This window comes from Capra hircus, chromosome 17, assembly GCF_001704415.2.
Source record: "Capra hircus breed San Clemente chromosome 17, ASM170441v1, whole genome shotgun sequence".
Classification (NCBI taxonomy): Eukaryota; Metazoa; Chordata; class Mammalia; order Artiodactyla; family Bovidae; genus Capra; species Capra hircus.
The window spans coordinates 15,644,734-15,671,972 of NC_030824.1; the positions used below are offsets into that span (position 1 = coordinate 15,644,734).

General features: G+C 43.0%; 1 protein-coding gene across 4 annotated transcripts in view; it reads right to left on the minus strand.

Moving 5' to 3' along the window:
- Positions 1-27,239, minus strand: part of CIT (citron rho-interacting serine/threonine kinase) — a 172,709-nt gene that overhangs the window by 142,633 nt on the left and 2,837 nt on the right. For all 4 annotated transcript variants that reach the window (XM_018061232.1, XM_018061231.1, XM_018061230.1 and 1 more), the window contains exons 3-5: positions 21,480-21,621; positions 12,543-12,718; positions 9,217-9,318 (exon numbers count right to left, since the gene is read on the minus strand). In XM_018061232.1, the coding sequence (XP_017916721.1) occupies positions 9,217-9,318; positions 12,543-12,718; positions 21,480-21,621 (420 nt within the window). The remainder of the gene's footprint in view (positions 1-9,216; positions 9,319-12,542; positions 12,719-21,479; positions 21,622-27,239) is intronic.

A 27,239-nucleotide genomic window follows, 5' to 3' on the forward strand; every position in this document is an offset into this window, starting at 1 on the left:
GCATCTGGACTTGTCCCCTAAAAGGACTCCATCCCTGACTTTTACTATTCAGAGATGCCCAGAGAGACATGGATCCTCCCTGGAAAAGTGACTTCCAACCCAAGAAAAAAACTGGCAAGTCCTCTAGGGCAGGGTTTCTCAAGCCTGTCTATAGACCAGAATCACCTGGAGAAACACTTTTTTTAAAAAAAGGATAAAACACATTCATCCACATAAATATCTGAGTGCCTATTATGTGCCAGGCACTAGTCTGGATATTATTAATAGAAAAATAGCAGTGACTAAAACTGACAAAAATCCCTGCCTTCATGGAGCTGGAATTCAGGTAGAATGAAAAAGAACTGGAAAAAAAAATTCAGTAATACTAATGGGTTTATTATAAAGTATGTCTCTTTCTCATCCCAACCATTGAGGGAGCTTGCCAAAATATGTGGATTCCATGGATCAACTTCTTCATGGATCAAGCTCCACAGGTGGGGGCCAAGAATCTGCATTTCAAGGAGCTTCTGGGGTGATTGTGATGCAGCACTGTATTAAGACCCGACGCTGATGAGGCTGCAGGGGCAACATGGGTCACTACTCCAACCAAGTGAGAAGATTCTACAGAAGAGACGCCCTGGTGTGAAACCTGGCTTGAATACAGCCCTCTCTTCTGCTGCTTATAATTTTCCAGCGGTTACCTGGAGCCATTCCTCATATTAGGACAAGATCACACAGAGCAAAGGGCTGAAACATGACCAGTCCAGCCACAGTGAAGCAACCATCCTGCGCCCTTGCAAAAACAGGAGATCTCCCTGCAGGTCACCTCAACAGTGATCACTAAGGCATGGTAATAGAGGCCAGGGAGTCGGGAGGATGCAAAAAAGCCCTACAGTAAAACAGCCCTGCGGATGGCAGAGAAAGCACAGCAGCTGACAGACCAGCCTGGCTTGGAGCTATAACGGACTTGCTCTTTTAAAGCAAAGACGTCCCGGCCAACAGAGACAGACCTTTCTGATGGCAGCAGCCGCAGAAGCTAATTAAAGGGCAGATCTTACATGCATTTAGTTTGGAAGGAGCGGCAGCTTTTCTGTTGGTGTTTGCATCTCTACCCCAAGTGCTAGGATGGCAATTCCCATCAGTCGTGTCGTATCTGAAACAAAGGACAAATGTGTATGTGTATGTGTGCAGACACACACATAAGCTTGCATGTATGTGTATACACATGGGGGTAGATTTATAATTTTTTTTTTGCATTCTATCCCAATTTGCATACTGGTGTCGTTAGAGGCATACTGTGCTGGCCGCCTCTTAGAATCATGTCCTTGAAATGCCTGCACTACAATCAGCATGACTGAAAGTGCCATGAAAATGTTAAGGTTGCTACCGGCATCGTCACCTGCCCTGCCCAGTGTTCCTGATCTTTGGCTCAGGGGAGGACAGGATGGACACTCTAAGGAGAGAGGCCCCTGGCACAAACCCTAAATTCTTCTTGAAGGGCAAGGTGACCAACAGAAAAAGAGAGAAGGCCCTTTACTTCAGAAAGTATGAATCCCAGCCTGAGTCATCCTTCTATTCAAAAAATCCTCATTGAGCATCAAATCATCCAGAGTCTTGGCAGGAAGCTGACCCCATACTCAAACTAGGTGATTTGAGGTCATGAACTGAGGAAAGGGCTACGTGTACAGGTGTGGGAAAGGTTAAAGGAACTGAAAACCAGATGCTGAACACCCCGGGGCGAGCAATAGCAGGGGAGTAGGTACCATTCATTGGTCTGAGAGGGTAAGGAAAGTAGTCTCGGATGTGCACACTATGACTGAAAAAGCACAAGGAAGAAGCGGTAACCAGAAACTAGTTATGGCTGTAGGTCAATGGTTCTCAAAGCAGGCTCTGGGACCCAATGAGAAATATGAATTCTTGGGGCCCACCCCGCAAGACCTACTGGATCAGCAATGCTGAAGACTGGGGCCAGGCAAATCAGGACAACGTAACTATAGTCCCCAAAATGGTGAAACTCTAAATGCAATCCTCTGAAATATGCCTCAGAAGACCAACATGCAGAACCACTACTTCAAAGGCACTAAGAACTCAAAGAACCCCCTGAGGCAATAACACACTCAGCAATCGAATTGGAGTCAATAAGACGTATTAATATCTCATTTCGCCAATGAGAAAATTGAAGCTGAAAAGGCCAATGACTCCAGAGAGACCAAGCAAGGAACAGAATAAAATAGGAACCTATATTCTAAGTAACAGCTTCCTTCTGATGGGCATCTGGGTTGTGAAGCAGCAGCACTGGTGAGTTTTGAGACATGCCTAAAACTGGATCATCTTACCCAAGAGATCAAAACAGCACATGTCTCGCTGTCAAAATGATCCTAAGCTGCCGTATTTCACTCAAATAAAACAAACAAAGAAGCAGTTATTTGTTAACCCTCTCCCACCCCCAATGATGGCAGAGGCTGGTGATAAGACAGTCCCTGGGGCCACTGCCTAGAACAGCCCCCCTTCAAATGACTCCTACGTAGGAAGGCAAGTATCCACAAAATGGTATCCCTGTGGGTTAAAAGCAAGACAGAAACGTAAAGAACTAAACCCAAGCAACACATCCGAACACGGTTGTGTTAGAAACGGTTTTGAATGTGACAGTATAAATGTAATAAGGAAGACCACGGGAGGTAGAGCTCGGGGGCCTCGTGTCTAACCCCATCTGTTAATCTACAAAAGGAGCTGTTTTAACCTCTGGGCCAGACTCTAACGGATCCCCCAAATCCATTCTTTCCTTCTCCCACAGCAGTGAGAGGCCACGCAGTGAGACAGTACAGACGTGTACGTGCACAATGAAGTTCTGGTCAACAAGATGTGAGAGGAAGTGATGCATCCCACTTCCGCATCATCCTGTGTAGAAGGAATTTGCTTGCTCTGCCTTTCTGCTCTTTTCTCCTCCCAGCCACATGGAACATATAGACATGAAATGGTCCAAACTTTAAGCGTGTCAAAGAAGACAACATCCAAAGCCACAGGAAGTCACAGGAAGGAATCATCAGGTACAACAGGCTGCCCACCAGTCTGGACTGTATTTGAGGGTTTCTTTGTTACATGACCTTAGCCTATACCTTAACTAATAAATCCCTGTGTGCAACTAGGAGGAAGGAAACTTTGGGAATGAACAGAAGGAAGCTCATGTAAGGTCACAAAAAGGAAAATAGATTCACGAGTCAGTAACAGGCTCAGAGCATGGGCAACCTGAAGAGACCTACAGTATGAAAAATATCAGCACAAGTTAGGAAGCTTTACGAATCACACAAAGAATTTAGAAACAACACTACCAATGATGAGTTGCAGAACAATGTTTTCTTTGTGGAGACTGGCAGCTCCTTCATGGAAGGACACTGCAGAAGGCATCTGTTAAACAGAACAGAACAGATTTCATCATGAGCCAGATCAACAAAGTACAGCTTTCGGGCCACCTGCCAGAATACGCGACTTGCCTTGTTATATGGAACCAGATGTTAAGACGGACTTTGCTAGGATTTTCTATAGTAAAACCTGGTAAGCCACGCTCACTGGTGTGTAACTATGAATGGGAAATTTTTAACCATCAAAACTCAAAAAGATCCAAGTTCAATTTCCTTGCACTGCAAATCAAATTTTAAAAAATTTCAGTGGACCTGTCTTCAACAGCATACTTTGGAGAAAAAAACTCATACTATTAATAGGTTTCCCAAGTGACTTAGGTGTAAAGAATCCACCTGCCAAAATACAGGAGACACAGGTGTGATCCCTGGGTCAGGAAGATTCCCCTAGAGAAAGAAATGGCAACCCACTCTAGTATTCTTGCCTAGGAAATCACATAGATGGAGGAGCCTGGCAGGCTACAGTCCATGGGGTCGAAAAAGAGTCAGACATGATTTAGGGACTGTGCTGTGCTTAGCTGCTCAGTTGTGTCCGACTCTCTGTGATTCCATGGATTGTAAGCTATCAGGCTCCTCCATCCATGTAATTTTCTAGGCAAGAATACTGGTGATCAGGTAGCCACTTTCTACTCCAGGGGATCTTCCTGCCCAGGGACTGAACCCAAGTCTCCTGCATCTCCCGCATTGGCAGGTGGATTCTTTACTGCTAGTGCCACCTGGGAAGCGACTAAACAACAACATTAACATAATACAACTTCGATAATGCTGTAAGTACAGTGTCTGTAAATCAAATTTCTATGAAATTAATCATGCATCCAACCAATAAATATTTCTTAAGCGACAACCTGTGGAAGCTCTACTAGAAGCCAGGGAGATATCATCACTCTGATGGAGGCTGAAGCCTGGTGGAGGCAACCGCCACCCACTCACCAAGAGCAAGTTCAGGCTGCTCTGAGCACACAGCAGAGGGGTGTCCCTCCCACAGGTCCAGGAAGGGTTTCTGGAGGAAGTAGCATCTGACTCAAGCCCAGAAGGAGAAACAAGAGTTAAACAGGGAAAGAGGCGAGGGCGTGGAGAAAGTATACATATTTTTTCAGATCCTTTTTCATTATAGGTTATTATAAGATATTAAATATAATTCCTTACGCTATACAGTAGGTCCTTGCTGACTATATATTTTATCCATGGTAGTGTGTATCTGTTAATCCCAAATTCTCAGTTTATCCCTCCTCTTCCCCTTTCTCTTTTGATAACCATGTTTGTTTTCTATGTCTATGAGTCTATTTCTGTTCATTTATACCATGTTTTTAAACTCTACTTAGAAGCAGTAACATACAATATTTGTCTTTCTCTGACTTACGTCACTTAGTATGATCATCTCTAGGTCCATCCATATTGCTGCAAATGACATTATTTCATTCTTTTTTACGGCTGGATAGTATTCCACTGTGTATACATACCACATCTTTGTCCATTAATATGTTGGTGTACATTTGCAAATAGTGCTGCTATGTCACTGATTTTAAATGTATCTTCAATTAAACTCCAATTGCATTATACATTAATATTTAACTGCCAGGGGAGTTTACTGTGATTTGTATGTCTCCCCAAATTTCAAAAGTTTAATCATCTACAGGCACAGGGGAATTTCAGTGCTTTACAAAGCAAATACAGATCTATAGTCCCCTTATCTTACCACAGGCAGAACGTGTCTCCGGATTCAGAAATATTCAAATTTTAGGAGGGTAAAATGTTGCATATACTTTATGTAACACCCTCAGGTAGGACCTGGGATAGCACCCTGTAATCACAGAGATTCATAATTTGCAGCAAAATAGATGAATAGTTGCACTAAAGGGAATAAATAAGAGTTTGGGTCAAGTTTTGCTACAGAGTTCAAGTCAAGTCTTCTGCGAAATAAGCAATAAAATAACCTAAAGTTATTCAGAGCACTGGGTATTTCAGAATTACAGATAAGAGATGGTGGATCTATCATATCTTAAGTCCTATGCTAAGCTTGGATTTCTCATATGAAAACTGTACCCTTAGCAAGCATTTTATTTCAAAGTACCAAAGTGCTGGAAAAGAAAATGCAGGCAAGGAAATAATTACCAGATTACCAAATACCCAGTGATAATTATACCTCATGGAGCTACTTAAGAATGGCATAAAAACGTTCTTGCAGCCAGGTGTTGAGGAGCAGAGGCAACCAGAACTTCAGAAAACAGTCACTTTGAGATCAGTCCCATCTGGCAAGATGGCGGGCAGAAAAACTGAGAAGACCATTTCAGCTAAGAATGTCAATGCTGGTGTCACGATCCAGAGGGAAGCCCCACAACCTGAAGACCCCCCACTGACGGAAGGCTGTCCTAGCAGACGAATGGCAGATATTTCCAATGCACAAGGTATTTCAGAAAAGCTATATCCAAACAGAATCCACGGCAGTTAAATTTGCAGTTAAATTAATAATTAAGGAAAAAATGGGAAGGTTCTCACTACTGTGACAGAGCCAATTAGTAAGGATAAAAAAGAGTGAAACCAAAGAGTTTAAAATTCTCAAAATGCCCAATGTTACCCCCTTAAAGATGTGCTGTAAAAACTGTTGAGTGGTGGGGAAAGAAAAAACAACAACTACAATCAACGTGAAGAAAACGACATATGTTATTCCCAGGTCCCCTCTGATCATCCTCACCAGCCATTCTAGAGACAAGCAGAAGGTGGCTTCCCTCAAGTAACTGCGCACGGACTTGCCATTTGGGGCTGAACTACTAGTCCTCACTCACCTGAGTTCCTTCACCTAGAACACTCAGAATTTGTCATCACCTCTACCAAAACTTACCGTAATAGTGTAAAAGTTCCAAAGTACTTCAACAGTGATTACTTTTTTTTTTAACAGTGATTGGACATGGAACAATAGACTGGTTCCAAATAGGAAAAGGAGTATGTCAAGGCTGTATATTGTCACCCAGCTTATTTAACTTATATGCAGGGTACATCATGAGAAACGCTGGGCTGGAAGAAGCACAAGCTGGAAGCAAGATGGCCGGAAGAAATATCAATAACCTCAGATATGCAAATAATACCACCCTTATGGCAGAAAGTGAAGAGGAACTAAAGAGCCTCTTGATGAAAGTGAAAGTGGAGAGTGAAAAAGTTGGCTTAAAGCTCAACATTCAGAAAACTAAGATCATGGCATCTGTTCCCATCACTTTATGGGAAATAGATGGGGAAACAGTGGAGACAGTGGCTGACTTTATTTCTCTGGACTCCAAAATCACTGCAGTTGGTGATTGCAGCCAGGAAATTAAAAAAGACACTTACTCCTTGGAAGGAAAGTTATGACCAACCTAGATAGCATACTGAAAAGCAGAGACATTACTTTGCCAACAAAGGTCTGTCTAGTCAAGGCTATGGTTTTTCCAATGGTCATGTATGGATGTGAGAGTTGGACTGTGAAGAAAGCTGAGCACCAAAGAATTGATGCTTTTGAACTGTGCTGTTGGAGAAGACTCTTGAGAGTCCCTTGGACTGCAAGGAGATCCAACCAGTCCATCCTAAAGGAGATCAGTCCTGGGTGCTCATTGGAAGGGCTGATGTTGAAGCTGAAGCTCCAATACTTTGGCCACCTCATGCAAAGAGCTGACTCATTTGAAAAGATCCTGATGCTGGGAAAGATTGAGGGCAGGAGAAGGGGACGACAGAGGATGAGATGGCTGGATGGCATCACCGACTCACTGGATGGGTTTGGGTGGACTCCAGGAGTTGGTGATGGACAGGGAGGCCTGGTGTGCTGCGATTCATGGGGTTGCAAAGAGTCGGACATGACTGAGCGACTGAACTGAACTATTAAGAAGTTACACGAGACTGGAAATCAAAATGGCTGAGCTCCAAGAGAAGTCGCTGCTATGAGAAGCATGCACACTGCAGCCAGAAAGCAGCCCCCACTCACCACAAATGGAGAAGAGCCTGCACAGCAATGAAGACCCACCACAGTTAAAAAAAAACAATAAATAAAATTTAAAAATAAAAAAACAATAAAAAACAAAAAGGTTGAGCTCTTCGACTCAGAGGAAGAGAATCGTTAAGCTTTTGGAGCAGTGCAAGGCAGACCAGAAAATTGTGGATTCTCAACTTTCACCAAAAATCAGAGCCCTTCCCACTTCTGGGACAGCCCGTGTGGCCTCAGAAACAAACTTTATGCTCCCGAGCTGATGTTCTGTATCATTTGCAGAGCTCTAGTTAAAAATATCCAAAACAACAATAATGAACAAAGAACCTACTGTGTCAAAGGAATTGCTTTTCTAAAAGATAATGAGTGAATCTGTTAATACATTCAAATACGAGGGGCTCCACAAGACACGCACAGCACAGGATAAATATTACCATATGCAACAAATGTCCTAGGATACCAGTAAGCCTTTAAACACACCAAGGTCATTTGTAAAGGTCAGGGCTTCAAGCTCCAGGTTTCAAGGAAGGAAAGCTTCCAAGACAATATTCAAGAAAAAGAAGTTTCAGGACATAGAGCCATAAGCATGGCGATGGCTCTGAAGGACCACATGGTGAGCACAAGGCCAGTCTCCCTGCATATTCATGCGAGAATACCCTTGCTGAGAAGGCAGGGTGGGACCAGAAGGAGCCTCCCCATCAGTACTGGTTCCCAACTAAGATGAAATCGAGGTAAATAAACTGGTTATTGCAGGTCAGAAATAAAGGTGGTGAGTTTTCCTAGTGTTAGTTGCTCAGTAGCGTCTGACTCTAGTAACCCCATGGACTGTAGCCTGCCAAGCTCCTCTGTCTATAGGATTCTCCAGGCAAGAACACTGGATTGGGTTGCCATTCCCTCTCCAGGAGATCTTCCTGACTCAGGGATCAAACCCAGATCTCCTGCACTGCAGGCAGATTCTTTACCATCTGAGCCACTAGGGAAGTCCTCCCAAAATGCCCAGTGAAGATTCAAAACAAATAGGCATCTGTCTCTTACCCTCTTCTCTTATGTGAGCTCCATAAAAGTTCATCTCCATTCAACGTAATAGGATAGTCTTGTTTTAAGGGCTGAATCAGGAACAAAACTTGCCTCTAAGATACCGTTAACTTTAGGAATCTAAATCCCTGAGAACGTAAACAAGGCCCCAAAATGAATTTTAACATTCTGTAAGTTATGCTACATGCACATCAGTGAAAACCATGGTGCTGCTCAAAAGAATGCAGATCTGCATGTACTGACATGAAAAGATGTCAGGGAGAAATTACTGAAAAGCAAAAAGCAAGTTGAAGAGCAGAGTGGACAGTAACACACCATTTTTGTGAAACACACTATATACATGCGCGATAGGCACAGGCACAGAAATATTCTTTCCACAACTCACAGTTAAGAGCCAGAACGAACATACATAACCATTAACATGTGTTTCCCAGGGGAGAGCGATTAGAGAGAAAGGTCAAGCATGTTCTCTTTTATTTCATACATTTCCACAGTGTTTGCATTTTCTTATAATAACCATGCTCTATCTCAATTCTTAAAATTTAAAGTTAAGATTTTGTTAAAGGTACTATCAGACTATTGCCAATAAAGGACTTCTCTTTATTGCCCTTTGAGCCATAGCTGCAATATCCAGCAATAAATGGGGCTGTTTCTAAATGGATTAGGTCTTCATCTTTAGGACAAGAAGAAGAAGACACCTGAAAGGCAGGAGAGCATGAGAATGAATGAAAAGTGTCTTGGGCCATGTGGCCAAGAACCACATTCAATTACACAGCCGTGCTATCTGATTATTGCCAATACTAGGCTAATTCTACAGAGATAGATGGAAAGACTCACCAGATAAAGGTTATTTTTGTCCTGAAAGGCGTACTGCAACTGGGGGATCCAAGGACTTGTACTCCGAGATAATATGTTCTGTTCTTCCTCAAAATATGAGACCTAGGAGGAATAGAAACTATTAAGACAATTATAAAGAACTAAGTGTGATGGGGCGGGGGGAAATGCTCTTTGTTCTCCCTTTAAGCTTAAACTGATACCTAGTTTTGTTTCTTTTTAAAAAAGCCATCACATAGCCCAACATTCCACAAATCTCATTCTTATGCCTACTTTGCTCAATTTTTGCCAGACCCATACAGTAGTGTCCAGTTATTTACTTAATGTCTTTCTTCAAAGTCGACCCACTTCTTTTAAATTTAAACCTTTCTCTTCATCTTCCTTTACTGAGCAATTCAGTCCTAAAACCGTTAGATGGAGAATAACCAGATAAACATCCATGACAAGGCACAAGGAAGGCCATGGTGGCCCAGAACAGGGTGACAGGTCCGAGCAGGGTGAGGAGGGAAGCAACCACGTGTGGAGCAGACCAAGGTGGGGTATCAAAGGCTTACATATGGTGAGGAAGTCAATCTAGGTCTATATGACCTAGAGCATCTGAGCCCGTCAAGGTAGAGTTGACGGATGGACACAGGTGCATAAAATAAGTAAAAAACATAGAGGGTGACATCAGAGGAGTTACAAACATGGAAAGGGTGAAAATTATAACCAACCTTGTGAAGCTGGATAGGACTTGGAGATGTTGATGTGAATACATGGTTTTCAACATACATAAGTAGATACAGAAATAAATACAGATGTTAATGTTCGTGTGTATGAGATAGGTATACTGCATACACATACATGTATTTCCTGCCCTTGTCCACTGAATGGAGTCTGGCGGCAATGACATCCTGATAGCAAAGAGAACACCTCGTACCCAGACCTTGGCCTCTAAATACTGTTTTCCAGTTTAAAAAATAAATAAATAACAAAATACAGGGCTCCCAGAGAAATAACTGATTGTGGGGCTGGGGCAGGTAAAGTGAGTTTAAGAGCCCAAACATCTTGTTGTATCAGAAAGAAACACAGAATTCAAAGATGGGGAACATGTCAAAAGAATATACAAAAGTCAACCTGAAGAGATTCTTATTGGCCAACTTGGGAACAATTTGAGTATAAAAACATACACTGACAGGAAACGCAAGTGCATACAGATATAAATAAATGGATGGACTGAAAGTTTTATCAGAAACAGGTATTTCCACAGTTTGAAAGTATCTCCTTCCAAAATACCTATGCAATTACAAAGAGGAAAGGAGTAACTTCGCAGTGAAGGGTGGCAGATACCAACGTGACATCCTCAGGAATGTGACAGACGGCAACTGAGACTCCCCTGTTGGGATGCAATGAGAGGAACAGAGCATCCTGTCTGTGACAGTCCTGCGTGGCTCAGGTAACGAATGGGTGGGTGGCTTTAATTAGCTCCTGGGTATGTGAGATTTTTAAGTCCCCCAGCATACACTTCACATGGGGTGACTCAAGTCATTCACCCCGAGGAGCACACCTGGGCGAGGGTCCCTATCCCGCACCTGCAATATGGGATGTGCCGAGTGAGGGTCTCTATCCCTCACCTGCAGTATGGAATGTGCTGGATTCATTTCCTTTTCTGTGCACCATTGCCCATATGAAATAGAATGAGCACAAGGCTACATCTAAGGCCTCTTCCAAGGACCTAGGACACACCAGACCCAACAAGTGCTTAGTAGGTGTGGCCTAACGGCAGGTGGTTCTTAGGTGCTGGGAGGCTCAGTGAGCATCTTCCACACCTCTCTTCCAAATGATCTGCCACATCCTGTCATATAATCTTTCAATTAAGTTGCCCACATTTCATTCCTGAACAAAGGACACAGCATTCTCAGATTCTGACAAGCAGCTTCCTGCCCTCTGCTGTGTCTTTGACCAGAGGTCACACAAAGTCACTGAAGTGCTGAAACCCTGATCCCAACCTTCTGCTTCCAAAAGCTTATGTGAACCCCAAGCGTCTCACGAATTTAATTCTAACTCCAAAAACTGGTTCTTGGGGGAGATGATGAGTTACTGTTTAATGGGTACAGAGTTTTAGTTTAGGATGATGAAAAAGTCCTAAAGGTGGACAGTGGCGATGGGTACGCAACACTGCCAACGTGCTTAAAGCCACAGAACTGTACACTCAAAAATAGTTAAAGTGGTAAATTTTATGTGATGCTTATTTTATCACAGTAGCCAGAAGAGAGTTCTTGAGGTTTCCCACCAATCACCTCCTCTCAACTCCAATGTCCTTACTTCTCCTCATTTTTCAGTCTATTTGTTCTAAACTTCTAAAAACACACAAACACATACATCTGCATAGCATTCTAGCACTTACACCTCCAGAACAGCACACTTCTACCCGGTACATTCTTGTCACTTCTCCCTTCCCAGAGCCCATGTTCCCTCTTAGCAGTGTGAACCTGCCCTGTCTCTGGCTCACCCACATCTTTCCTCATTCTGTCGCTTGTGAATTTGCTAACTGCTCCCTCTTTTGTGATGCTTTAGCTCCTAAATGCCTGCTTTATGGATCTGCCATTTTCCCTCAACTTTCCAAGGCTGTGCTGAAACCCTGAAACTAACAGACATGGAGCTTTGATTCCTTTTGCAGACTTCCCACAGAGCTGGGTCCATTATTGGACACATGATGTGCTCTCGAACATGGGTAACTAATAAATTGCTCTCTGAACACCAAGGCTGATGGCCGTCTCTCTAGAAACACGGCAAATGAATCAATAACGTCTGGGAGCAGCAGCCTTGTTTTAAAAGAGAGAAAAACACCACAACCAGAAAGATAACTTCTCACCTCCTCTCAGACTGGCAACTCCCTAGCCACAGAACAATTTAATTTCTTCAGAGGCCTGTTTTAAAACAAAACAAAACAAAACAAAACAAGTACAGATGCCCCCAACACAAATATATAAGATGTGTACAAAAGCAAAGGCTATCTGACTCACCCCATAATATGCACATCTCTGAATTCCCAGTGGATGGTCACAAAAGATCATCTCAAATTCATTAGTGAAAAGGCCAAGTTGGTTCTGAATAATATGCAACTATAAAAACATGATCAAGCAACCCAAGGGAGCTTGTCAATCTTCAAAATTAGTCAATATCAGTTCAAGAAAGCATGCTCAGACCTTCCTGGCTGTGCCACAGTAATTAAAACTAGGGATGCCGAGGAAAACTGGCTCCATCCCAGGTGTCAATCCAGCAGATTCTCATCTCTGCAATGAACCTGCTGGTACAGACAGGGGAGGCTGGATGTCAAATGCTCCTACCTGCTCCTGGGCCAACAAGGCCTTCTTCTTCATGACTTTCATGGCATAGACATCCCCAGTCGCTTTCTCTCTGACCACCTGTACTTCGGCAAAGTGACCGCAGCCTATGACACTTCTCACTTCAAAGTCCTTCACTGAAGGCTGGAGCTCTTGCAACTCAGCTATAATATCAGAATCTGCAAAAGACGGAAGAGTGACTCCTGGATCCATAACGTGCTTCAAATACTCGTATCTTTATGAAAGCGAGAAGAAAGGAAGAAAGAAGAAAGCGTTGCTGTAGCTTCCCTCACTGTCAGGAGACATTTAGTCACTTTCTCCTTGTCGTGAATAATTATAAAATCAGCACAAAAGTGTTTTTTCTATGCTAAGTTAAAATTAAGGGCTCCAGAAATTCCAACGCACAGTTTCCATGGCAGCTATGATCTGAATCCTGTAGATGCAGAAAACAGGGGCAGGAGAACAGAAATCATGCTTTTCCTCCCCCTCTCCGGGGGCTGCAGGGCAGTGACTGTGGTCAAACATGTTATCGGCATCTGGACTGGTTTACAATGGGATATGAGCGATGTGACCCCCATCCCCAGTTGACTTTGGGGTTGACTTTCAGAACATTCCATCCTGATTCCATATGTTCTACTCAGTTTTACTCCATTAGCCCAGGTCTTATCTCCCTTGCATCATGTCAATAAATACCCTCCCTGCCATACATCGTATGTAGCAGCACTACCAAGGGAGAAAAAGCCTGAGGAACCAAGCAGAGGCCTGACCTTGGCCCTGCAGAGCTGATGTGTCACGCAGCTTGATGGGTTTGCAACTGTCTCTTTTCTTAGCATAGTCTTACTCCTTTTCTGAATGCAGTCTCTCAGCTGGTATCTTCCTCTACCCTAAAAGCTTTAACAAAAGCATCAGACACACAGATAAAGCACTTTAAACAACAGACATTAATTTCTCAAAGTTCTAGAGGCTGTGAGGGCGAGCAGGCTGAGAGCCTGTTGAGAACCCACTTCCTGGCTGACAGGCAGCCCCTGTATTCCTCATATGGTAGAAGGAAAAGGAGTCCTCATCGCTCTTCCTCTTCTTCTAGGGACATGAATTCCATCATGGGGCCCACCTTGATGAATTCATCTACATCTAATTATCTCCCAAAGGCTCCACTTTTGGGGAGGGCAGAGCCTCAACATATAAATTTGGGAAACTGGAGAAGGAAGCAGGAAAGTCAGTAAAAACATTCAGTCCATAACAGTCAGAGATTCTCCGTGTTTAAAGTATGGACTAAACAGGTGGCAGATTTGGAATCTAACATACATTTATTAACAACATTAAACTGGGCATCACAGGATATATATATAGTGATTCTAATGATCTAAAGAATAGAATGGAACATAAATATTAGAGAAATGCAAATCAAAACTATAATGAGATATCATCTCACACTGGTTAGAATGACCGTCATTAAAAAGTTGACAAATAACAAATGCTGGAGAGGGTGTGCAGAAAAGAAAACCCTCTTACACTGTTGGTGGGAATGTAAACTGGTAGAGCCACTATGAAAAACAGTATACAGGTTCCTCAAAAAAACAAAAAATAGAGCTAACATACGATACGGCAATTCCACTCCTGGGCATATACCTTGTCGTTTGAAAAGATGCATGCACTCCCATGCTCACAGCAGCACTATTTACAATAGCCAAGACATGAAACAACCTAAATGTCCTCTGACAGATGAACAGACAAAGAAGATGAGGTATATACACACAGTGAAATACTACTCGGTCACAAAAAAAGGATGAATACCATTTGCAGCAACATGGACAGACCTCAAGATTACCATACTAAGCGAAGTAAGTCTGGCTTCCCTGGTGGCTCCGACAGTAAATAATCCACCTGCAGTGCACGAGACCTGGGTTCATTGCCTGGGTTGGGAAGATCCCCTGGAGGAGGGCATGGCAACTCACTCCAGTATTCTTGCCTGGAGAATCCCATGGGCAGAGGCGCCTGGCAGGCTACAGCCCATGGGATCGTACAGAGTCGCACAGAGTCAGACACAACTGAGCGACTAAACAACAGCAACATACACACACAAGCAAAGTAAGTCAGAAATAGAAAAACAAAATATCATATACTATCACTTACATACGGAATCTAAAATACAAATGAATGTATCTATGAAACAGAATCACAGACAGAGAACAGACTTCTGGTTGCCAAGGGGGTTGGGTGAGGGGAAGGACTGGGAGCCTGGGATTAGCAGATATTAACTATTATTTATAGGATGAATAAACAACAAGGTCCTACTGCACAGCACAGGGAACTATATTCAATATCCTGTGATAAACCATAATGGGAAAGAATATGAAAGAGAATATATATATATATGTATTATATAACTGTATTGGTATACAGCAGAAATTAACATAACATTAGTAAATCAACTATACTTCAATAAAATATTTTTTTTTTAAAAGGAATAGAGCAGAACAGCTGTGACTGACCAAATCCCTCAGTCCTGCCCATCACAGGGAAACTGCATCATATACAGAGTTTTACTCCAAAGGAAGACAAGAGTAACATGTCATCAAAATTATTCTGGAGAATCCCTCAGAAAGATGCCATGGTGAAGACCAAGGGACTCTTGAAATCCCAAAGGGGCACTGGAGCCACTTCTGTGGGAGGGCACCAGGTATAGCTGCGAGCTACATTCACTCGGCAAGTTGCTCACACAGCTAAAGGAACAGAGCCCAATAAAGGGCAGAGCCATTTCATAACCACGGTCACTTGGCATCACACTGATGAATTAGCCAATGCAATTTTAATTGTTGTCACCCACTCCCTTTCTTGGTTGCATGGGTGGAGTTGAATTCATCTGGATCAAAGGCACATGTCATGAGCACCACTGCACTAACATCTCTTACTTGTTATCCTAAAAACATCTTCTTTTGTTCCCTTGAGGAATCAGGCAAGAGGGGTGAGTAGATTCGCTTCAATTCCCCGTGGCCATTGTAAAACAAAAAATAAATCCAGAGCGCCTTCGGGGAGGATTCCATGCAGAAGCAGAACTGAATGCGGCATGATATTTTCCTTTTGCCTTGACATCACTGTGGCAAGCCCAGTCTTTCTTCCCTGACTTCTTCCAAGTTTCTCTCAGACCTAGGACTTGAGTTTTTGAATTACTGATTTCCCAAATATGCTGACTTGCAATTTTCTGACTTGAACCTGATTTCATTACTGCTTGCACACAAGGCCAGCCTCTCCTGATTCTTCTCTAAGGCCTTGGGCCCTCACGTTGCTTACAGCACTGTCCAACTTAATAATTCTGGGTCTGTCTCCAGCAACCACCAGGCATCTCAGTCACCCCAGCAGACAAAACTGCTTGCAGGCAAAACCACCATGACACTCTCAGAATTCTGAGAAACCACTCCAAGTCGCGATGTTGTTATTCAAAGACTTTGGGATTATCGAGGTGAACAGGTGAGATGCTAAACTCGTACCTATGACTATGAAAAATAACCCTGCACAACTTCTCTTCCCACCAGCAACTTCTATGACTACAAAACCATATCAACCTTCATCCCCACCCACAATGAACACGGTGGGAACTGACATTGAGGTAGAGACCCAAAGCATGAAATGAAAATGCAGTCAGAGAATGATCTTCCCAGATACATATATAGATCCAGGGAGCAAAAGCGACCACAGCTGAATGCTGTTTCCTTTTTCAAAATTCAGTATTGCAACACTTCACTCTCTAGGAATGCATCCTTCACAGAAATACTCAAAAGACACACATATCAAGATACTTATGATGGGCACTGCTTGTTACAGAAAAATCAGAAACAATGTAAAGGTCTACAATTAACAGGAAAGTGGAAACAGCATAAGAGTTCACCCACAGAAAAGAATACTAGACACATATTTAAAAGAATTAAGTAGCTCAACCTCCACTGGAGTCTCTTCAAGGACAAGGATTTGCTTCTGTTTTGATCACTACTGTAAACCCAGTACTCAGAACAGCAGCAGGCACATAGCAAGTGCTCCACAAATATTTGTTAAGTAAATATATTGCTAGGTGAGCAATACTAGTGGCAAAACATTATCAACATACAACCCATTTTGCATAAAATTAAACTAGAGTAATGTTAGAGCCTCTTGATTAAGGTGAAAGAAGAGAGTCATAAAGGCGGCTTAAAACTCAACTTCAAAAAACTAAAGATCATGGCATCCAGTCCCATCACTTCATAGCAAATAAATAGGGAAAAAAATGGAAACAGTGACAGATTTTATGTTCTTGGGCTCCAAAATCACTGCAGATGGTGACTGCAGCCACGAAATTAAAAGATGCTTGCTCCTTGGAAGAAAAGCTATGACAAACATAGACAGTATTAAAAAGCAGAGACATCACTTTGCCAACAAACAGCCATATAGTCAAAGCTATGGATTTTTCAGTAGTCATGTACGGAAGTGAGTGTTGGATCATAAAGAAGACTAAGCACCAAAGAACTGATACTTTCAAACTGTGGTGCTGGAGAAGACTCTTGAGAGTCCCTTGGACAACAAGAGAGATCAAATCAGTCAACCCAAAAGGAAATCAACCCTAAATACTCATTGGTAGGACTGATGCTGAAGCTCCAATACTTTGGCCACCTGGTACAAAGAACCGACTCATTGGAAAAGACCCTGATGCCAGGAAGGACTGCATGCAGGAGAAGGGGGCGACAGAGGATAAGATGGTTGGATGGCATCACCAACTCAAAGGACATGACGTCTGAGCAAACTCCAGGAGATAATGAAGGACACAGGAGCCTGGTGTGCTGCAGTCCATGGGGTCACAAAGAGTTGGACACGACTGAGCAATTGAACAAAAAAATGTTAGAATACACATGGTAAAGGGTTCATTGTTCGAGCTATTTGATTGGTATGTGGGGGTTTATGACACTCGTCTCTTTACTGTTAAGATATATGTGAACAATTCCACAATAAATATCTTATAAGGACAAAAGAAAAGTTGCAATGCTATGCACTGAACCATTAACAGTGGTTATCCTAGGTAAGATTTTGAGGGATTTTCTTCCATTCTGTTCTTTTATATTTAACTTTGAATTTTTTTAATTTTTACTGAAATATAGTTGATTTTATAATGTTGTGTTTTCAGGTATACAGCAAAGTGATTCAGCTACATATATATATATTTTTCAGATTCTTTTCCATTATAGGTTATTACAAGATATTGAATATAGTTCCCTGTGCTATAGGTCCTTTTTGGTTACCTATTTTATGTATAGTAGTGTGCATATGTTAATCCCAACTCCTAATTTATCCCTTCCCCACCTTACACTTTGGTAACTATAGGTTTGTTTTCTCTGTCTCTAAGTCTCATTTCTGTTTTGTAAATAAGTTCACTTGTATCAGTTGTTAGGATTCCACATATAAGTGATATCCTATGATATTTGTCTTTCTCTTAGTATGATAATCTCTGGGTCCATCCATGTTGCTACAAGTAACTTTGTATTATGCTTACAATGGGGGGAGGGCGGCACGAAGGAACTTAAAAGTAGTATTTTGCCCAAAGTACTAAGATCATGAACATATAGAAGAGTTTGCCTGCAGTGAATGTAGCTGAAAGAGGGTAAAATTTCAGCCACTGTCAAATAACCGAGAAAAGTCCAACTTTAATAATTATCAACACTCTTTTTTGTCTGTATGTTTTAACATCACACTTGTTTATTTTTTACATAAAATATGTGATACACTGCTTAAGATTTTGCTACTTATTCTGTTCATCGGCAATAATTAGTCAACCAATATTTCTCTGTGTGTCCATGCATACTTGGTCATGTCTGACACTTTGCAACCTCATTCTTCCAGGCAAGAATACTGGTGTGGGTTGCCACTTCTTTCTCCAGGCGGGCATACCCAACTCAGGGATCAAACCCATGTCTCTTGCATCTCCTGCATTGGCAGGAGGATTCTTCACCACTGTACCACCTGGGAAGCACCACCTTCTGTGTACCAAACCCAGTTTTGGGCAAAAAGGCTAGCTTAGAAATTAAGAAACAAAGAATTCCTCCCTGATTCCCAAATGCCAGCTCCCTGCCCTCCCTTGACCCAAACTCGGGGCACTGCTTCAGGGCTGTATTATTCTGTCTCACTTCCTCCAACAGTCCCAGAAGAAATTTTCCATCTCTATGGCAAGCCTCAAGAAACTTATGTGGTAACAGCTGTTGGACCCTTCTTCCCACAGAAAAATGAAGCTTACATTCTAAAACAGAAACTCAAAGAGGGGGAAAAAAACATACTAATGCAATCACCCTTTTCCAGTCATAGTCTCTCAACCATGCTCTCCAGGAAGCCTCTTTAAAAATATGAAACAGTTTCCTGAAAGAGAAATCTATTAGAAAAATCTACATTTCACAAGTCTAGCCTCCTGATTACTGAATGAGTCTAGAAGATCCACTGCTTTAAAGGATGATCCTAACTGGAGGGTAATTTCAAGAAGGTGCATGTTGAAAGCTCAGTAAATTAGTCTTGTCACAAGCTTCTCCTTCCCCTCCTACTCCCTATTTGAGAGTTTAAATACTCAACAAAATAAGGTGGGAACCTATTCAAACAAATACAGAATCATGAACAAATATGCCAAGTGCATTTTAAAGTTAAAGGTACACAATATGTTAAACATTGAGGTTTATGGTTATCATTATTGGGCAACATTTACCAAGTGTCTCCACGTGCCAGGCAACATAAGCCTGGACTGTGCACTATCTCATTCAATCCCTATGTCAGATATGCCTTTTCCCCCATCATTCAGATGAGGACACTGAGAACAAACAAGTTACATGTAAATATCGATGTAACTTACTAGACATACATTGGTTTTATCCATTCAAAACTCCCAGGTCCTTTAGGCAATAGCACATCCCCCATTCCATGAGGTCCCAGTGATCATGGTGCCCTGAACCCCTGGGCACCTACACGAGGCCAATCACAATACTTTACACCCTGGCCCAGTGACTGGTCAAGGGATGGGCAAGTGACCCAAAGCAGAGCCAATGAAAATCTTCCCTGAGATTGCATGAATAGAGACAGTAGACGATACACGTTGGGTACAGTGGGGTAGCCAGCATCCAAAGACAGTGCCCAAACCATGTGCTTTGTTGTTCCCCCGTACAAGAAATCTGGGTGGCCCCATTGCCTCACTGCAAACCATGGAATGCAGCCAAAGAGATTCTATGTCCCTTCCAGACCTAAGCCCTGAGAAGGCCAGGCAGCTTCCGCTTTTGTATTTGGAAACGCTGAGTTGCCATGGAGGACATCTAGACATCTCTGCTAGAGTGACAGCGTAGACCATGGGTCAGTAGCTTTGTCTCAAAGGGTCAGACAGTAAACATTTTGGGCGTTGTAGGCCATATGGTCACACCTACACCTACTCAAACGCCTTGTGATGTGACAGCAGCCTGAGGGAACAGGTGAAGCTGCGTTCCAGGAGAACTTTGTTTAGAAAGCAGGCATCCCAGCCTGTAGTTGGCTGACCCGTCAGGAGAGACCACACAGAACAGCCATATGGAGAGCAAGAATCTCTGAGACTTCAGAGAGAGAGAGAGACAGGCCTACTAGTCTCAGAGTCCTGGGGGAGCCCAGCCTTCTAGGCAACATGCCAGACAATGGGCGGGTCATCCATTTCAGCCTAGATGCCCGCAATCCTAACCCATGTCACATGGAATGGAAGAATTCTCAGCTAAGCCTAGTCGACCCACAGAATCAGGATTCTCATTTTAAGCCACTAAATTTTAGGGTGGTTGGTTACACTGGAAAGTCATGTGAGACGTGGTTTCTTTCAGACTTGGCATTGTCTGCCTTTGAGGCCAGATAATTCTGTGTGGTGGGGGCCATCCTGTGCATTGCAGGATGTTTATCAGCATCTCTGGGCTCCACTCATTAGCTACCAAGAGCACCCTCCCTGCCAGCTGTGTCAACCAAAATTGTCTCCAGATACTGCCACATGTCCCTGGGGGAGGCGAAATTGCCACTGGTCGAGAAACACTGGTGTCAGGTAAAAAAATACAAAACTAGGAACCAGCAAGCAGCCAACTTCCCCACCATGTGCAAGTCAAGTAGAGTCAAGAACAGGGTGAGGGCAGGGCCAGTTTATGACTTTCATAGTCCCTAGGCACTTGCCTTCATCAGGCCGTTGCTCCATTTAAAAAAAAATTTTTTTTTATATAAATATATTTATCTTTGTGACCACACTGGTATGAAGATGAATATAATCCAGAATCATTATAGATTATTAATATACCCATATTTTTTATTATTTTAAAATAAAGTAAAATTAAACTAATTACAATAATTGTGAATACTGTAGATGCTAAGCACTGTCTTCACAATGCCTGATGAATAATCAGCCTTGAGTGAGTATAATGAAGGAGCCAGAGACGTTATTTAAGTCCTTGGAACCAGCCATGCCTAAAATTTGACCCATCCCTGGACTCTCAGTTTCATGAGCCAAAAAAATTTACTTTTGGGGATAAACAACAAGGTTCTACTGTATAGCACAGGGAACTATATTGAATATCCCATGGTAAGTCATAATGAAAAGGAATATAAAAAAGAGTATATATATATATATACATATATATAACACTGAATCACTTCACTGTACAGTAGAAAGTAACACAAAATTGTATATCAACTATACTTCAATAATTTTTTTTTAATTCACTTTTTGGCCTAAGCTAGTATGAGTTGAGTTTCTATCACTCGCAATCAAGAAGCCTGATTTATCCGGTCTCCTAGCAACGGCAGGTGGAGGCTGACCTTGAAGCTAGGTCCATCTAAAGCAGAAATTCCTACCCACTCCCTCCAACCACAAATGTATCCCACCTCCAGTATCCTTCTAATTCTCATTAAGCAGGACAATTTTCAAGAAAAAGTTCTCCCCACACTTACACTTCTGGACAAAGTTGCTCACGTGCTTAATCTTCATCAGAGCCGGCTGACTGCATTCTTTAAAGAGAACAAAGAGGGCATCTAATATCGCTTCTCGGGAAAGAAGAGACATCTGCTGTTGAGTCATGGAGGGTGGTTTCCCCTAAAAACAGCAAACAGCAGATGGAGACACTGTCAATAATGAAAAGCTTTGATCAATAACATCCACACAGAGTAAATTGCAAGCCACCAACTCAACTAACTGCTCACGACACATGCTAGCAGCAGAATTTGGTGGCCTCATCCTTTAAAGTGACGTCCACTGAGAGTCATTAAGTTATCACTTGTATGTGGGCCTCTTCCTCCTGCACCTGGGGAGAAAAACTTCATCAGCACGCCATGAATAAGAAACAGTTCTTCTGTCTTAGCAGTCTGAGGCTCATGGGGACATTTACTCTGGACCCTGCTGGTCCCGTCACATCTCCGTACCTCTTCAGGAGAACACAATGAATGCCTCTTCCTCCCTGTGTTCCTACAGGTTTAATATAACTTCAGTTTCTTGAATTCACTCAGACAATAAAGGGTCGTGTGAATGGAGTGACTGCGCTAAAGCTGAATTTATTCATGATCTCAGGCAACAGTTGCAAACTGGCACACTGCATCTAGCCCACAGACATGTTTTGTTTGGCCTGTTATATTTAAAGTAATTTATCTGCCAATATTGAAAAATCAGGAGATTTCACACCAAAAGAAAAGGGGCGGGGGGAGGGGAGGATTTCTGGCTTCTCATGAGACACAGGCAGATCTGGCAACACTGTACCACATTCCTGCCTGGGGAGGCTGAGCTGCAGCTCAGGAGCACTGCCCCTCTAGAAAGTGGATGTGTTTGGCACGTCACTGCAGACTCAACTCACACTCTTCCATTTGGCACACTTGACTCCTTTACACTCACTGTCTGGCCACCCAAGACACGAGTTCACACCCCTGGTCTAGACCAATGAATCCCATGTGCCATGGACTATACGCAGTTCTCTCTGCAAAGCTGGCCACCAACAATTCTTCTAACTCTAAAAGCACTTGCCACTGCATCCATCAAGCATCAGAGTCTATTTCTTCTCCTCATGAATCTGTGCTGTCGCCATGACTCATGTGAAACAACAGAACATAACACAAGTGACCCAGTGCCAATTCAAGATGCAACCCTTAAGTAGTCTGGCAGCTTCTACTTTTTTTTTTGGGGGGAAGCCAGCCGCCAAGATGAGAAGCTTGGGCTAGACCAGGTGACAGTCAAATCTCACCCACTGTCTGTTTTTATAAATAAAGCTTTATTGGAACACAGCCATGCCTATGAATTTACACATCATCTATGGCTGTGTGTATGTGTGTGTTAGCTGTTCAGTCTCATGCAGCTCTTTGCGACGCTATGGACTGTAGCCTGCCAGGCTCCTCTGTCTGTCCGTGGAATTCTCCAGGCAAGAATACTGGAATGGGTTGCCATTTGCTTCTCCAGGGGATCTTCCAAACCCAGGGACTGAACTCAGGTCTCCTGCATTGCAGGCAGATTCTTTACTGTCTGAGCTTCTGTGATATAAATAGAATAGCAGAGTTCAGTAGTTACAGCAGAGACCTTAGAGCCAATGTACTTATTCACAGAAAAAATTACAAACCCCAGCTTAGACTGAGGAACAAAAGACCTTTGGAGAAGAGGTAACTGGATGAACTGAGGCACCCCAGTCAGCAGTCAGCACCCAGAGGTTTTAGTCCCAGCCAAGCTCTCAACTCAATACAACCCATGAGTGACCCCAGCAGAAGAATCACCCAATTGCATGCAGCCAACCCACAGAATCGTAAGAAAAAGTAAATCATTGTTGCTTTAAACTTTGTGAGCGCTTTGTTACACAGCCCTGGACGACAGAAACAAACTGACTGTAACAGCCCAATAGCAGCCTCCTCAGCCAGAACCAGAAGCGTGATGGGCCCTTTCCTGCCCGCTCCCTGGCACTGGCCAGCACACACCATTAAAGCAGAGGTCACTCCACTACACCTCTCTGCACGCGGCTGAACCTAGCTCACCAGGTCGGTCCAGGCCCACCACTAACCCGTTGCCCAAGTGGCAGAAGGGAGCTCCACTCCCAGGATGCCAGCTCCTGAGCCACCTCATCAGTCACAAACTGACCAGTAAGCCAGCTGAGGTCACAGCGTCTGCCGCCTCAGATAACCAGGCTCTACTGAGAGCCGGAGGACAATGATATTAGAGCAGCCCGGACTTCCTCAGACCCTGCCGCTTTCTGGTGTCGTGCGGCACCTTCCTACTCTGGGTGCAATAGCTGCGAGGCAGGCACAAGCGATAGGGGCCCTGCTCAGCACCACAGTGGACCTGCCCCCAAGCAAGCGACCAGTTAGTGGTCCTGCTGACCACTGGTCAGTGCCACAGTGGGCCCCTCCCCCAAGGAGGCAACCGTTAGTGAGCAACGGTCAACCAGCCACTTCCGGTGGCCTGCTCAGCCACTGGTCAGTGCCAGAGTGGGCCCCTCCCCCAAGCAAGCAACCGTTAGTGAAGTGAGCAACTGTCAACCAGCCACTTCCGGTGGTCCTGCTCGGCCATTGGTCAGTGCCACAGTGGGCCCCTCCCCCAAGCAAGCAACCGTCAGTGAGCAACTGTCAACTAGCCACTTCCGGTGGTCCTGCTCAGCCACTAGTTGGTGCCAGACTGGGCCACTCCCCTAAGCAAGCAACCGTTAGTGAGCAACTGTCAACCAGCCACCTTCAGTGGTCCTGCTCGGCCATTGGTCAGTGCCACAGTGGGCCCCTCCCCCTCTTGTATATAAATGGGGCCAGAACTCCGACTGAGGGAAGATGGTTTCCTGAGATGCCAGTCTGCCATCTTCTCCATCTGCTAGCTTTCCAATTAAAATAGTTATTCCTTGTTCTAACAACTCATATCCTGATTTACTGGCCTGTCCTGTGGCAAGCAGAACAAGCTTGGGCTCAGTAACACGACTACCTTTGAGTCACCTGGAGAACTTAACTAAAAACCAAAAACCAGATTCTCAGGTACCATTCCCAACCTACTGAATTAGAATTTACCAGTCTGTGGCTAAGAAGATATTTCAGTAACACCTCCTCCCAAGACAGTCAGACCTCAGCCAGGTTTGTGAAGCACTGAGTCAGACCACACTATCTGGCACTTTAGAGTTCGGCCACTTCCTGGGAAAATAAGATTCCTAGTTTTTCTCTCCTCTGATGAGTTTAGACTAAGCAGCAGTTCCCAAATACAGTACTGAGTCTTAACAAAGTTTTCACGTCTGTCATAAAGTAAGAAAAAGTGAACACTGCATGATGACTCTTTTATAAAGCTAAGTGTATTCAAATTGTAAAATGGTCCTTTATTCTGAAACAACATCCTTCCCCTCTTGGTGTTTTTTTAAAAATATCCTCTTTATGAAATAAAAGGACCAAACGATAATAGCGTTTTCTTTTTTGTGTTTTTTTACATCCCTTACTTAGCAAAATACAAAGTTGGCAAACCTCAGTCAGCCTAGCAAATTTGTAAAATTTTGCTGGCTCAAAAATCTAAAAGCCTGCCAACCACTGACCTGGAACTCTTGGGGAGGTACTTACTGTCAAGCAGAAACTGAGACCCTGTCTACATGGAAAACAAAACCACTACTCTCTATCCAAACCTCATTAAAAGGACACTGGGATAGGGATAAAGTGGGATAATCAGTTAGTTTAGAAATCCCACGAGGGGATTAAAGACAAGAGGGAATTTTAAGGGCATTTGGGAGACCACTATAAGTTAATGACCACTCTAGAAAAGAACCCAGTAACCTAGCAACAATCTCCCCTGATGGCTCAGATGGTAAAGAATCCGCCTACAACGCAGGAGACCCGGGTTCAGTCCCTGAGTTGAGAAGCTCCCCCGGAGAAGGGAATGGCTACCCACACCAGTATTCTTGCCTGGGGAATTCTATGGACAGAGGAACCTGGCAGGCTACAGTCCATGGGGTCACAAAGAGTTGGACACAAAGAAGCAACGGACACTTTCACCTCAGCAACAATCTACACTACCCTGAAGGAAGACCAGATGCATCCATCTGCCAGGCACACTCAAGCCACAGGTGCCAACAGTTTAAACACAAGACAATAGATATCAGGTCTGTATCTTGTTACACGAAGTCAGGGAGTTAATGGTCCCTGAAGAATAGCCTTTCTGCAGGTAGTCAAGACAGGAATAGAGGGGAAAAGGGGAAGAAACTAGGTGAAAGGGGTCATAATATCAAGACCTGAGATGCATTACCATAGTTTAGTATACATTACCTTTTTTCTGTTAATATACATTTAAATAGCGCGATGACAGTCCTCAATAACCACAGGGTCAAAGGAGAACTAAAGACCTAAGCCTTAAACATCTACCCCAAAATGAGGAAGCTGGTCTACTCCACTCCCCACTTTTTCTTTGACTATAAAAATATAGGCCTCTTTGTTCTCAGTGCTGTGCTCCCCTGCCAGACCATCTGTGTCTCTCACAAGCATCCTCTGCTAATAAACTCACTCTTTGCTGTTTCCGAGCTGAAAAGAACCTGAGCTTCAGAAAGTTCTGACAATAGGTGAGGGGTTTCAGTTAAAAGACAATGAGTTTGACCCACACACTGCAATAGAAGACCCAGTGCAGCTGAATTTAAAAATTAAAAAAAAAAACAACAACAGTGTGTTCAAGTCCCCTCCTAACTCAGGAATGATAGATTCAAGTCCCAGTCTGAGTTTTGGCTGGGTTCAAGTCCCACCCAAGAAGGAGTGGGGTTTCAGCTGGATGGGGGGCAAAAACAGTATCCTTATTCTGCTTATATTAAAGCAAGTGCTAGGGTTATGCTATGCTTGTAAATAATAGCTTTTCAGGGCACAGGGTGGAACTTGTTTAAAAAAAAAAAAAGGAGGAATTGGGGATTTACAATCTTTGCTGGTATAATGACATTTAAATACAAGATACATTTACTAAACTCTGATATACACTGGCAATGTTGCCCAGCAGTTACACACCCACACCAAAAATGGGGTATGGCTTTGTCATTTAAAATCTCCATGATCCTGAGCAAGTCTCTGTCCCTCTCCATATCTGCACATTATAAGAATTTTGTCATAAGTTGGAAGTTTTGGAGTAAAACAATTAATGGGTTATAAAGTGGTAGCGCTCCAGTCAGTTGAGGTTAAAAATAGACCATTCATAAGAGAAAAATACCTCATGACTTAAATGGTGACCCACAGAACAATCTAAGCTTTCACTCTGTCTGCATTCTCATCTATTTGAACATTCCCCAATACCAGTATCTTGGGGAAAATGTCCTCAAGAACATATTAGTAGTGAAACTAATATAACATTGTAAATCACCTTAGATTTATCATCATACAGATAATCCTACCAAAATGCCTTATTTAGTAGTTACTGCTAAGTGAACATAAATTTATTATTACTGTAGCTAATACTATTTCTACACTCATCGTTAATAATAGTTATCATTTATAAAGGGCTTACCAAGAGCTGGGCAAGAACTAAGTACATGAATTATCTTATTTGATCCTCATAACTTTGTAAATTAGGTGCTATAACTTCTATCATAATACAAAGAATGGAAAATGGATACAGACAAGGCAACTGACTCACCCAAGGTAACACAGCTAACACATTCTGAGGCCAGGATTCAAACCTAAACCTTCACCACTATCTGTATTTTCTCTTTGACTTATCAAACAAAGATTTCTACAACAAACAAAAGAATTAGA